The sequence below is a fragment of the Harpia harpyja genome, chromosome 7 (genome assembly GCF_026419915.1).
Source record: "Harpia harpyja isolate bHarHar1 chromosome 7, bHarHar1 primary haplotype, whole genome shotgun sequence".
Taxonomy (NCBI): Eukaryota; Metazoa; Chordata; class Aves; order Accipitriformes; family Accipitridae; genus Harpia; species Harpia harpyja.
Window position 1 is genome coordinate 31,202,942 of NC_068946.1, and position 13,914 is coordinate 31,216,855.

General features: G+C 37.1%; 1 protein-coding gene across 25 annotated transcripts in view; it reads left to right on the forward strand.

The window, feature by feature from the left end:
- TTN (titin) overlaps positions 1-13,914 on the forward strand; it is a 245,697-nt gene that overhangs the window by 169,840 nt on the left and 61,943 nt on the right. For all 25 annotated transcript variants that reach the window (XM_052793469.1, XM_052793487.1, XM_052793478.1 and 22 more), the window contains 28 exons: positions 62-364; positions 462-836; positions 936-1,238; positions 1,708-2,007; positions 2,096-2,392; positions 2,492-2,776; positions 2,868-3,161; positions 3,562-3,861; positions 3,968-4,276; positions 4,368-4,558; positions 5,069-5,498; positions 6,001-6,309; positions 6,722-6,870; positions 6,961-6,993; positions 7,086-7,215; positions 7,316-7,615; positions 7,703-8,020; positions 8,109-8,405; positions 8,512-8,811; positions 9,506-9,820; positions 9,917-10,065; positions 10,970-11,120; positions 11,213-11,494; positions 11,585-11,887; positions 11,975-12,277; positions 12,387-12,668; positions 13,127-13,426; positions 13,517-13,819. In XM_052793469.1, coding sequence (XP_052649429.1) covers positions 62-364; positions 462-836; positions 936-1,238; positions 1,708-2,007; positions 2,096-2,392; positions 2,492-2,776; positions 2,868-3,161; positions 3,562-3,861; positions 3,968-4,276; positions 4,368-4,558; positions 5,069-5,498; positions 6,001-6,309; positions 6,722-6,870; positions 6,961-6,993; positions 7,086-7,215; positions 7,316-7,615; positions 7,703-8,020; positions 8,109-8,405; positions 8,512-8,811; positions 9,506-9,820; positions 9,917-10,065; positions 10,970-11,120; positions 11,213-11,494; positions 11,585-11,887; positions 11,975-12,277; positions 12,387-12,668; positions 13,127-13,426; positions 13,517-13,819 — 7,611 coding nt within the window. The remainder of the gene's footprint in view (positions 1-61; positions 365-461; positions 837-935; positions 1,239-1,707; positions 2,008-2,095; positions 2,393-2,491; positions 2,777-2,867; positions 3,162-3,561; positions 3,862-3,967; positions 4,277-4,367; positions 4,559-5,068; positions 5,499-6,000; positions 6,310-6,721; positions 6,871-6,960; positions 6,994-7,085; positions 7,216-7,315; positions 7,616-7,702; positions 8,021-8,108; positions 8,406-8,511; positions 8,812-9,505; positions 9,821-9,916; positions 10,066-10,969; positions 11,121-11,212; positions 11,495-11,584; positions 11,888-11,974; positions 12,278-12,386; positions 12,669-13,126; positions 13,427-13,516; positions 13,820-13,914) is intronic.

The following is a 13,914-nucleotide window of genomic DNA, read 5'->3' on the forward strand; positions in this document are numbered from 1 at the left end:
TTAACTAAAATCTTCATACTTTCTTTTCTCATATGATCCCTCTTTTGCTGCTCTTCCACAGAGCCTCCAGATCCTCCTGTTGACCTTGAGGTCCATAATCCAACATCAAAATCAGTAACACTTACATGGAAACCACCCCTGTTTGATGGTGGAAGCAAAATTATGGGCTATATAATAGAAAAGCTTGCTAAGGGCAAGGAGAGGTGGGAGAGATGCAATGACTATCTGGTACCTCTATTAACTTATCCAGTGAAAGGCCTTGAGGAAGGAAAGGAATATCAGTTCCGTGTTCGTGCTGAGAATGCTGCTGGCATCAGTGAGCCTTCTCGAATTACTCCTTTTGTGAAAGCTGTGGATCCTATTGGTATGAATTGCTCATTTGATTGTTTGTAATAATTGCCATACATCCTCAAACATATTGGAAGATTCTACTCTCCATTTATCATTCTGTGTTATTACAGAGGCTCCAAAAGTCTTCCTTGCTGCAAACCTACAGTCTGGCCTTGAGGTGAAGAGAGGTGATGAGATCATACTTGAGGCACATATTTCAGGGTCACCTTATCCATCTATCACTTGGCTGAGGAATGATGAAGTTGTCAGACCAGAGGAAATCAAAAAGAGAGTAACAACATATACAAGGAAGAAGAAGGGTGAAGCTGAAGAAGAGAAACCTTTCCAGCTTTCACTGCCAGAACGTACGAGTATTGACAACCATAAAGAAGGAGAGTCTGTACTATCAATTCGTGACTCCATCAGAGCTGACCATGGCACATTTACAATTAAAGTGGAAAATGACCATGGTGTTGCAAAAGCCTCATGTGAAGTCAATGTGTTAGGTATGTAAACAATGTCCTCAAAAACACCTAATTTGTTCAGAGTATTGGGTAAGAAGTGCACAAGATGTGTACTCATCATTTTTCTTGCTTTACTCACAGATACACCTGGGCCTCCAGTCAACTTCACGTTTGAAGATGTGAGGAAAAATTCTGTCATTTGCAAGTGGGAGCCTCCCCTCGATGATGGTGGAAGTGAAATCCTAAACTATGTACTGGAAAAGAAAGACAATACAAAAGCTGAAATGGGCTGGGTCACTGTCAGTTCAACACTCAGGCATTGCAAATTCCATGTAACAAAACTAATTGAAGGAAAAGAATATCTTTTCCGTGTATTTGCTGAAAATAGAGTTGGACCAGGGCCACCATGTGTTTCAAAACCAATGACAGCGAAAGATCCTTTCTGTAAGTTTTAATTTTGAAATACAACCTTTTCAGAAAACCAGTGTAAAACTATACAGACTCTTAGAACAGTCAGCCTCATCTATGTGAATGTTTCCCAGAAGAAACTTGAGCAATGTAATTATTATTTATTACACACTTTAAACCATCAAAATAAAGGGAAATATTGAAAACATTCTAACTTCAATAGTAAAGAAATAAGAATGACAATCACTGTCATAAATCTTTACACTAAAAACACTTAACATCTGAATAGTGACATTCTTTGTGTTCAATAGACTAATAGTCTTACCAAAAGAGAGAACCACGACAAGTTTGATTACTGATTGCAGTTAGGAATCAAAGTTTCTAAGAAAGAAAGAACTATGAATGACTTAAAATTAGTCATTTCTCATATCTTAGTTCTCTCTTAGCTTTGAGTAAGCACTGAAGAAGACAGCAATGATGACAAAATTACAATTATTTTTTTCAGCTCCACCAGATCCACCTAATAAGCCTGATGTGCAAGATGTTACCAGCAACAGCATGTTGGTTAAATGGAATGAACCAAAAGACAATGGCAGCCCAATCATAGGATATTGGATTGAAAAACGTGAAATTAATAGTACTCATTGGGCTCGAGTCAACAGGAACCTTGTGAATGCTCTGGAAATAAAAGTTGAAGGACTGCTGGAAGGATTAACCTACATCTTCAGAGTATGTGCTGAAAATGCAGCTGGCCCTGGTAAATTTAGTCCACCATCAGATCCAAAAACTGCGCAGGACCCAATAAGTAAGTAGCTTAGCAGAAGCTAATAGCAGACAGGTGACGGAATAGGTTTTATAGCCTTTAACTTTGATTTACACCTATTTATTTATAGTGCCTCCGGGTCCACCGATTCCAAGGGTTGCTGATACAAGCTCAACTTCTATTGAGCTGGAATGGGAACCTCCTGTGTATAATGGTGGTGGAGATATCACTGGTTACCATATATACAAACAACTGGTGGGAGTAAAAGAGTGGTCACGTTGCACAGAGAAACCCATTAAGGTTCGACAGTATACTGTTAAAGAAGTCAGAGAAGGTGCAGACTATAAACTCCGTGTTACTGCACTTAATGCAGCTGGTGAAGGACCACCTGGTGAAACTGAACCCACAACAGTTGCAGAACCTAAAGGTATTGCAATTGTATTATTTTCAAGAAATGTCCAGCTGCTTAAAAGGTGTTTTTGAATCTCTCCCTTGAACTAATGAACTGTTTCTCTCTCTTCTGCAGAGCCTCCCACTGTCGAGCTGGATGTTTCTGTCAAAGCAGGCATTCAGATCATGGCTGGGCAAACTATTAAAATTCCTGCTACTGTGACAGGACGTCCTACTCCCACCATTGCATGGGCTGTGGAGGAGGGTGAATTAGACAAAGATCGAGTTGTTATTGAAAATGTTGGTACAAAATCTGAGTTAACCATTAAGAATGCATTGAGAAAAGACCATGGAAGATACGTAATTACTGCTACCAATAGCAGTGGTTCCAAATCTGCAGGAACCAGAGTAGAAGTATTTGGTAAGAAAAATATTTTCTGAAATCCACTGAGTATTTCTTTTAGTGAGATAATCTCTGGGCTTTATCGTACTTGTTTGATTTTGTTTTTCAGATGTTCCCGGGCCAGTCCTTGACCTAAAGCCAGTGGTCACAAACAGAAAGATGTGTTTGCTTAACTGGTCTGATCCTGAAGATGATGGTGGCAGCGATATCATAGGCTTCATTGTTGAACGGAAGGATGCCAAAATGCATACATGGAGACTAGCTATAGACACAGAGAGATCTAAATGTGATATTACAGGTCTGGTTGAAGGGCAGGAATATAAATTCCGTGTTAGTGCCAAGAACAAGTTTGGTACTGGTCCACCTGTTGAAATAGGACCCATTCTTGCAGTTGATCCATTAGGTAAGATGATTAATTTTATGGGTTTTTTTAAAACAATTTTTAATTATAGGTTAATAAATGAGTATTATTGTGTGGATTGCTTGCTATACAAAAAGTATATTTACTTTTCTACTACCTGGATAAGGCATCTGCCTTAGATCAATTACTTCAGTCAGATTGCTGAATCAGTTCTGTAAAACTACTATGTTTTTTTATGTAACAAAATACTGACGTCTACTGAGACACTCCTTGTTATGTTTTTATCCACATACATGAGAAACTTTATACTATCCGTAACCATACTCAGATACTTTGCATACAAAAGCTATGGCTTTAAAAATCCAGACCTACTGTATTCATATGATTTAAAATTCTCTAATTTTTTAATGTTTTTTTCATTATAATTTATCTGTGTTAATAGGTCCTCCAACAGCACCTGAAAGGTTCATGTACACAGATAGGACAAAGTCAACAATTACGCTTGATTGGAAGCCTCCGCGTAGTGATGGTGGCAGTCCTGTCTTAGGATATATTGTTGAGAAGAGGAGACATGATTCAAAAGACTATGAAAGAGTTAATGCTAGACTCTGTCCAACAACATCTCTTCTTGTTGAAAATCTTGATGAACTTCATATGTACGAATTCCGTGTCAAAGCTGTCAATGCTATTGGAGAAAGTGAACCATCATTGCCCCTCAATGTAGTTATACAAGATGATGAAGGTACATCTGCTTTAAAGAAATCCATACAACTATCTCCGTAACACTGCAAGGCAATTTCTCTGTTTCATCTCTATCTCCACTCTGTCATTTTCCTTCTTGTTTTCAGTACCTCCAACTGTTACATTACGCTTGGCTGTGAGAGGAGATACTATCAAAGTGAAGGCAGGAGAACCAGTTAATATTCCTGCTGATGTGACAGGTCTGCCAATGCCAAAGATTGAATGGGACAAGAATGAAGTTTTAATTGACCAAACATCCAGTGCACTTAAGATAACCAAGGAAGAAGTATCTAGAAGTGAGGCAAAAACTGAACTTACCCTGCCTGCAGCAGTGAGGGATGATAAAGGCACTTACACCGTGAGAGCTTCCAATCGTCTTGGCACTGCATTTCGCAATGTACACGTTGAAGTATACGGTAAGGACATGACATTTTAATAAAATGACAGCTAATAAAATGCTTTTGCCTTTTTCTTAATGTAATTCTATGCTCTATTGCTTTCATACAGATCGTCCTTCTCCACCAAGAAATCTTGCTGTTTCTGATATTAAAGCAGATTCATGCTATTTAACATGGGATGCACCTCTTGATAATGGTGGTAGTGAAATTACCCATTACATTATTGAGAAACGTGATGCTAGTAGGAAGAAATCTGAGTGGGAAGAAGTCTCCAAAAGTGCTGTTGAGAGAAGATTTGGGGTAATTTATAAAATATCTTTGTTACATACTTTAGTGTGCATTAAAAATAACAATAGTACACATCTAATGAAAACTGCTACTTGCATAGATACCTGTGCTCATGCTCCGTTTACACTCCAAAATTACTGGATGAATGTTGCCCATCTATGTATGTGTGTTTTCCTCATGTGACAAAACAAAATAAATTGTTCTCTTTTGCTACTTAATCTCAGCTGTGTTTAGAAGACCTCTTCCTTTCCATTTCCCAGCATTATTCATAGCTTTACCAACTGCAAAAACAAACATGATGACATTTTTATTTATGTTTGGACCTATGCACGTGAAATAAGAATATCCCTAGGGCATTACATACAGCTGTGTAGTACCTAAATATAGGTATGTCAATGATATTCCAAGACAGAATTTAAAGTGAAAACTGCTACATAACTTCAATATTTCAAAACTTCAATAAAACTTCAAATGAGTTTATTCTGAAAGTAGCTAAGTATTGATTTAAATTTTATTTTTCAGGTATGGAATCTCACAACAAATGAAAAATATCAGTTTAGAGTCCGGGCTGTAAACAAATATGGAATAAGTGATGAATGCCTCTCAGAGAAAGTTGTTATTAAGGATCCCTATGGCCTTCCTGGACCTCCTGGAAAGCCAAAAATTTTAAATCGCACCAGATCGTCAATGCTGGTGACTTGGGAGCCTCCTCTGAACGATGGTGGCAGCCCAATAACTGGCTATTGGTTGGAGAAGAGAGAAGTGGGAGGTGTCTACTGGTCACGTGTTAACAGGGCTCCAGTAACAAAACCATCAGTAAAAGGTCTAGAGTACAATGTGCTTCGTTTGGCTGAAGGTGTTGAATACCAGTTTAGAGTTATGGCTGAAAATCTTGCTGGAATTGGCCCTCCCAGTGAACCATCAGATCCTGCCTTAGCAGCAGATCCCATATGTAAGTATATAATTTGTATGACTATTTTTAAGGACTATATCAAACTATAACCAAAATGTGGTACTATTCTTTATACTGAATTTAGTGCAATTAATCCAATGCTTTGTTTTCATTAAACCAAAAAGAATATATTGACACAAAGTAGTTTCCTGATTTGCTTTTTTTCACCATTTTAAATATAGTTTTAATTTTTTTACCTCTTTTATGAACCTTAAACTGTGATTACACCAATGCAAACATTGCCAAATAAACTTGTGTTCAGAATCAGATTTTTATATTATTGTTTTTCTTTATTGTTAGAGAGTTCAATCTTTATGTCTTGTACCTTAAGTATCCCTTAATAATATATGTAATATATGTAATTAGTATGCATGTTCTAGGATTATACACTCTATGTACGACAGAAGAAGATGAAAATACTTGCATTCTTCTAGAAACTATTCAGAAAAATAAAGGCAGACACTAACTCACAGGTAATTTTTACTTGCTTTTGTCTTACAAGTTGTGCCTGGTCCACCATCTTGCCCAGAGGTCAAAGACAAAACCAAATCATCCGTAGCTCTTGCGTGGAAGCCTCCACAAAAGGACGGTGGCAGTCCTATAAAAGGATATATTGTTGAAATGCAAGATGAAGGTAGTACTGACTGGAAGAAGGTGAATGAAGGAGACAAACTCTTTCCTACTTGTGAATGTGTTATTCCCAACTTGAAAGAGCTCAGAAAATACCGATTTAGGGTGAAAGCTGTAAATGCTGCTGGAGAATCAGAACCAAGTCCTGCAACGTCAGAAATACCTGTCCAAGATATTTTAGGTAAGTGTTCTGGGAATTAATTTATGTATTTATATCTAAATGCCACCTACTGCTGTGAATTTTCAAGCAGGATGCCAAGCAAGCCAAAGACAAAACAGAACAAACAATTATGCAAAAATGTAACAAACGATTGACACACATTTTTGAACATGTCATGATGACAACTACCAGAGCAGGATCCATTAGAAAACTGATGAGCACCTACAGTCATACTAAGGAAATAATGTGGGTTTTATGAAGAAATGACTACAACAAATTTTTCTATTCATATACTTCCCAGCTTCCTTTTTGCACACCCAACCTTTCTCACATAAACAGGCATTCTACATGTTTGTGTGGGGTTTTAGCTCAATGCTGACAGAAATTTACTTTCAGTAGCTTTTAAAATTTATATATTAAAATATTTTTGCAGAGGAACCAGAAATCTTCCTTGATATTGGAGCACAGGATTTCCTCTCTTGTCGTGCTGGCACAACAATTAAAATCCCAGCTGTTATCAAGGGTCGTCCAGTTCCAAAAACATTTTGGGAGTTTGAAGGAAAAGCAAAGACAACAGCAAAGGTTAGTAAAAGAAAAAGGCTTTTTCTACATGTGTTTCTAGACATTTAAGCCTATCCCCTTTTATATTTACATTATTTCCTTTGTTTATAGGAGGGAGGTCATAGTGTACCTGAAGAAGCTCAGGTAAAGCACTTTTTGTAACTTTAGTATTGTTGAATTTTTCAAACATAAATATTTAAAGTTCTATAATTTCTCTTTCTTTCTATAATACACAGGTGGAAGCAACTGATACACGTTCAGTGATTATCATCCCTGAGTGCAACAGAAGTCATTCTGGACGATACAGTATTACAGCAAAGAACAAAGCAGGACAAAAAACTGTACATGTCAGAGTCAATGTGCTTGGTATGCTTTACACATATTGAAGTATTCAAGTACTAGATTTTAGTCTTGTTTTTCTACATACTTATGTAAAATTGTTTCTGTTGTGCTTTTACCTTAACAGATGTCCCAGGTCCACCAAAAGACCTAAAAGTAAGTGATATCACAAGAGGCAGTTGTAAACTTTCATGGAAGATGCCAGACGACGATGGTGGAGATAGAATCAGAGGCTATGTTATAGAGAAAAGAACTATTGATGGGAAGGCCTGGACTAAAGTAAATGCAAACTGTGGAAGTACTTCCTTTGTTGTACCTGATCTCATATCTGGCCAAGAGTATTTCTTCCGGGTACGTGCAGAAAATCGTTTTGGTGTTGGCCCTCCTGCAGAAACCATCCAACGGACCACAGCCAGGGATCCAATCCGTAAGTCAAATCAAAGTCAGACAAATTCTTTAAAACCAGATGGTACTGTACAGTGGATATATTCACACTTCTGTTTTGTTTCTGAAGATCCTCCTGATCCACCTATTAAACTAAAGATTGGCCTTGTAACCAAGAACACGGTGAGCTTGACATGGAAACCACCAAAGAATGATGGTGGAGCTCCTGTTACACATTATAATGTTGAATGTCTCCGCTGGGATCGTACTGGAGAAGTGAAAGAGACTTGGAAGCAATGCAACAGACGTGACGTGGAGGAAACAAAGTTTACTGTTGAGGATCTTGTAGAAGGTGGAGAATACGAATTCAGAGTAAAAGCTGTAAATATAGCAGGCCCTAGTAGGCCTTCAGCCACTGTTGGCCCACTTGTTGTCAAAGACCAGACATGTAAGTACTAACTGATACCAGTAAATGCAAATTCCATTTTAAAATTGTGAAGTATTTTTATGTTCATTTTTCCAACATTTCATTGTAGGCCCACCATCTATTGAACTCAAAGAATTTATGGAGGTTGAAGAAGGAACAGATGTTAACATTGTGGCCAAGATAAAGGGTGTGCCCTTCCCCACCTTAACATGGCTAAAAGCTTCTCCAAAGAAACCAGATGACAAAACACCAGTGCTGTATGATCAACATGTCAACAAGATCATTGCTGAAGATACTTGCACTTTATTGATTCAACAGTCTCGCAGAAGTGATACAGGCTTATATACTATAACAGCTGTAAATAATCTAGGAACTGCTTCAAAGGAGATGAGACTAAACGTTCTGGGTAGATATCAAGACCTCTTATGCATTACATAAATTCATAGCATTCATGTGATACTTTATTTTAATAGCACTTGAATTATTTCTTCTTTATAAAATGTATCTTTTAGGTCGTCCTGGACCTCCAGTGGGACCTATTAAATTTGAATCCATTTTGGCTGATAAAATGACAATATCATGGCTTCCTCCATTGGATGATGGTGGTTCTAAGATTACGAACTATGTTATAGAGAAAAAAGAAGCAAATAGGAGGACATGGGTACCCGTTACTAATGAGCCTAAGGAATGCTTATTCACTGTTCCCAAGTTGATGGAAGGCCATGAATATGTGTTCCGCATTATGGCACAAAACAAATATGGTATTGGAGAACCTTTGGATAGTGAACCAGAAACAGCACGAAACCTTTTCAGTAAGTAGCAATATGCTTTCAAATTATGTCACTTCATTTCACACGCTGGTATGTGTACAGCATCTGTTAAGTACCACTACTACTTTTCTCTCTTCACGTAAGTGAATTTTCTAGAACAGCTTGAAGAGTTTTAGTATTAATAGTTCTTAAAAGCATGTGTAGTACTTAAAAATACTTTTCTCCCTCCTTGTTATACATTAAAATACAATCTCAAGCTTTTTGAATGTTTAAATATACAAATAAGGGTTTATCTGATAAGATTCAGGTCATTCTGTTGTATTTGAGACATTATTGACCTCATAGATCAGGAAGAGTCAATTTCCTGCCTTCAGTTTTGAAAGAGAAATTAGGCAGAGTAGCTCTGATGTAGAAGGAATATTAAGCTGGCAAGAGAAAATCATTCTTAAAACATTCAAGGTTAGGCTGGGCACTGAAAAGACGTACTGATCCAGGAAGGCGAGAAAAACTCACTTTTGACAATTGTTATTTGAAAGAAAGATATTTTACATTTCACAGAAGTATATGTACCTGAATAGGGTTGGGAAGGAGAATGAAGGAAGGAGTCTTGTGAGGATAAGGAACTACCTAGTGTAACTGTGACCATGTGAGTGCATAACTCTGTTTTTCACTCTACCTATCTCCATCTTCCTTTAGCATTTTTTTTTACAAGCTATGTGTGAATTTTGTCTCCCAGCTGTTCCTGGACCTTGTGACAAGCCAACAGTTAGCAGTATAACACGTGACTCAATGACTGTAAACTGGGAAGAACCAGAACATGATGGTGGCTCTCCTATCACTGGTTACTGGTTGGAGCGCAAAGAGACTACCGGAAAGAGATGGACTAGGGTTAACCGTGATCCTATCAAACCTATGACACTGGGGGTTTCATACAAAGTTACAGGACTTATTGAAGGCTCTGAATATCAGTTCCGTGTTTCAGCTATCAATGCAGCCGGTGTTGGTCCACCAAGCATGCCATCTGATCCAGCAATTGCTAGAGATCCCATTGGTAAATATTTTAGATTCCTATTTTTTAAATTGAAAATATTCAAATAAGAACACAGAATATATTGTTATGCTGTAATGGTACAATGATATCTTTCAGCCCCACCTGGCCCTCCTATTCCAAAAGTTACTGATTGGACAAAGTCCTCTGTAGACTTGGAGTGGACTCCACCACTAAAGGACGGTGGTTCTAGGGTCACTGGCTACATTGTTGAGTATAAAGAGGAAGGAAAGGAAGAATGGGAACGGGTAGGTGGAAAACTATTACAGAATTTGTGTTTCTTCTCTCTGTGTGTTTATCAAAAGAAATTGCTCCAGAAAACATATTTTTTACAAATTTTCACTATGCAAGTTATTTTCTAAAAGTTCATATTTTTGCACCATAATTATCTTCATATGTTTAAAATATAAGACCAAATGTAAAAGTCAGTAATTGACCCTCCACCACATGAAGTTAACTTTGCAGTTTCCTAAACTTAGAATTTTTAAATTTCTGTTTAAAGATGTGAGAAAATATGTAGGTAATTTGTGGTAAAAGACCAGAAGACAACACCAATTTAGAACCGGCACAAAAGTAAGTCTCACTGGTATCAAACTGTGCCAAATCATTTGCAACTACTATGTCCCTACATTTTCCTACCTTTTTCAATGATCCATAACTGATATTTTTTTTCAGTAATGCGTTACTGAAAATTTAACTGTTGCGTACCTTGGTTATTTTTTGTATGTCCATAAACATTTGGGTGCATTTGAAGTAATGCCTAAAATTCCTGCACTGTTTCCAGGTAAACAGGCAACATATTGGGGTTTAAAAAGAACAAAGAATTCCTTTTTTTGCCACTCTCACTTAAATGAGTTTATATGTCCAATAATACACAAAATTCTTCTGAGACCACAGACTATTGTAATTGCTGTAACATCCTTGTCTGTTAGAATTATCAAAAAGGTGAATCTTCAGAATAGCTTGTATGTCCATGTCCTGTATTTCTTTACATAGATTCTGAAGAATTCTATGTGAGCTAAATCCATGTATGCTTAAAACTGTCTTGTGCTTGTAAGTCTGGAACAACATCTGATTTAAGATTTGTTTCAAACATAACAAAGAAATTGATGATACTTTGATGTTAGCTGATGTTATAATATTTTTTTCCAGGTAAAAGATAAAGAAATTAGAGGAACCAAGTTCGTTGTGGCAGGATTAAAAGAAGGATGTTTTTACAAATTTAGAGTTAGAGCAGTGAATGCTGCTGGCATTGGAGAGCCTGGAGAAGTTACAGACATTATTGAAATGAAGGACAGAATTGGTATTTATCATTTACATCTACATTTTTAGTACCTCTAAGTCAAAGTGAGAAAAAAAAAAAAAACATTGAATTTTTTTGTTCACCTCCCACAGTGGCTCCTGATATTAATTTGGATGCAAGTGTCAGGGACAGAATTGTTGTTCATGCTGGAGGAGTAATTCGGATCATAGCATACGTCTCAGGAAAACCAGCCCCAACAGTGACTTGGAGCAGGGATGGCCAAGCTTTACCAGAAGAAGCCAGAATAGAAGAAACAGCTATTAGTTCTTCTTTGGTCATCAAGAACTGCAAAAGGAGCCACCAGGGTATATACACTCTTCTTGCTAAAAATGCCGGTGGCGAGCGGAAGAAGACTATTATTGTTGATGTGCTAGGTAAATAGCAACTTCAGTCCTTGTGAACAAGTAAAATTTCATAACATTCAGCATGTATACTTAAATACTGCATTTCTTCTTTGCTTTCAGATGTGCCAGGCCCAGTTGGAATGCCATTCCTTACTGAGAACCTAACCAATGACTCCTGTAAATTGACATGGTTTACTCCAGAAGATGATGGTGGTTCTCCTATTACCAACTATATAATTGAAAAACGTGAATCTGACCATAGAGCTTGGACTCCAGTAAGCTGCACAGTTACAAGACAGAATGCTACTGTTCAGGGACTCACTGAAGGGAAAGCCTACTTCTTCCGAATTGCAGCTGAGAACATAATTGGCATGGGTCCATTCACAGAAACAACAAAAGAGATTGTCATTAGAGATCCAATAAGTAAGTATATTTTCAGGTTTGGATTACCATCATATAAGATAAATATGCAGAAAAATGCATTTATCATATTTTTTTGTTTATTCACAGCTGTTCCTGACCGTCCAGAAGACCTGGAAGTAAAAGCAGTTACCAAGAACTCTGTTACATTAACTTGGAACCCTCCAAAATATAATGGAGGTTCAGATATCACCATGTACGTTCTAGAGAGCCGTCTCATTGGAAAAGAAAAATTCCACAGAGTTACAAAGGAGAAAATGCTTGATAGGAAATACACTGTAGAAGGCTTGAAAGAGGGTGACACCTATGAGTATCGTGTGAGTGCTTGTAATATTGTGGGACAAGGCAAGCCATCATTTTGTACAAAACCAATCACATGCAAGGATGAAATTGGTATGTATCTTTTTCATATTTCTTTTGAAAACACTGATTACGTTTACTGATTCCAAACTTTTTCTTATTAATGTTGCTGACATTTGTGCTTTTTAATATCGTCTTTCAGCTCCTCCATCACTTGATCTTGACTTTAGAGACAAGCTTATTGTTCGGGTTGGTGAAGCTTTCAGCCTGACTGGACGTTACTCAGGCAAGCCTGCACCAAAGGTTACTTGGCTAAAGGATGATATTGTTGTGAAAGAAGATGACCGTACAAAGATCAAGACAACTCCTACAACTCTTTGCTTGGGGATACTAAAATCTGTCCGTGAAGACTCAGGCAAATATTGTGTTACTGTAGAGAACAGCACAGGATCAAGAAAAGGATTTTGTCAAGTTAATGTTGTTGGTAGGTTTTAGTGAACAACAGTATTGTCTGTGATTTTTAGTAGCGATTATAATTCATTGAATTATATAAAATGTAAATATTAAAATGGGTTCTTTATTACAATAACTTGATTTATTGCATTCTCTTTTATACTGAAATACTATTTATTTATTTTGGGTACATAGTTAACTGGCTTGGTTCATTCAGCATAAATAACTTAATGTCTCTACATGCATTTAGACAATGTCAACACTGTAGAAAATGTCAATCACCAAATACCTTATAAGCATTAAGGAATTAAGTTTGGCAAGTCAAACACATATTAAAGAGGAATAGTCTTGAGGTCTTGATTCCTTATTAAAACTGTGATGCCAAGTTTCTAATTTCATAATATATTTACTGTATTGACACTGTTTAATCTATGTCATTAAGTGAAGTTCATATAAAAGCATGTGTATTCTTTATTTTTCCTTAAACAGATCGCCCATCACCTCCAGTAGGCCCAGTTATATTTGATGAAGTTCATAAAGATCATATGATAGTTTCCTGGAAACCTCCATTAGATGATGGAGGCAGTGAAATTACAAATTACATTATTGAGAAGAAGGATGCACACAGAGACCTGTGGATGCCAGTTACATCTGCCACAGTTAAGACAACATGCAAAATTCCTAAGCTGCTTGAAGGAAAAGAATATCAAATTCGAATTTATGCTGAAAATCTTTACGGCATAAGTGATCCTCTCATCTCTGATGAGATGAAAGCCAAGGACCGTTTCCGTATGTTATTCATTTGCAATCTTACTTTGATACTTTAATCTTTACTCTGTTTGTAGTGCTCATAAGCTCTTTTTTTTTTCTTTTCCCCAGGTGTTCCTGATGCACCTGAGCAACCAATCATTAAGGATGTTACCAAAGACTCTGCAGTAGTAGTTTGGAACAAACCATATGATGGAGGCAAGCCAATAACAAACTATATTGTAGAAAAGAAGGAAACAATGGCTACAAGATGGGTCAGAGTTACCAAAGACCCAATTTTCCCCAGTACTCAGTTCAAAGTACCTGACCTCCTTGAAGGCTGTCAATATGAATTCCGTGTTTCAGCAGAAAATGAAATTGGCGTTGGTGACCCTAGTCCACCTTCAAAGCCAATTTTCGCTAGAGATCCAATCGGTAAAGTATTAAATTTCATTTCTCAAAATTTTAATGCACTCCTCATTTCAGTTAGAAAATCGTTTTAATAGTTTCCTTTTTTCCCCATTTCTTTC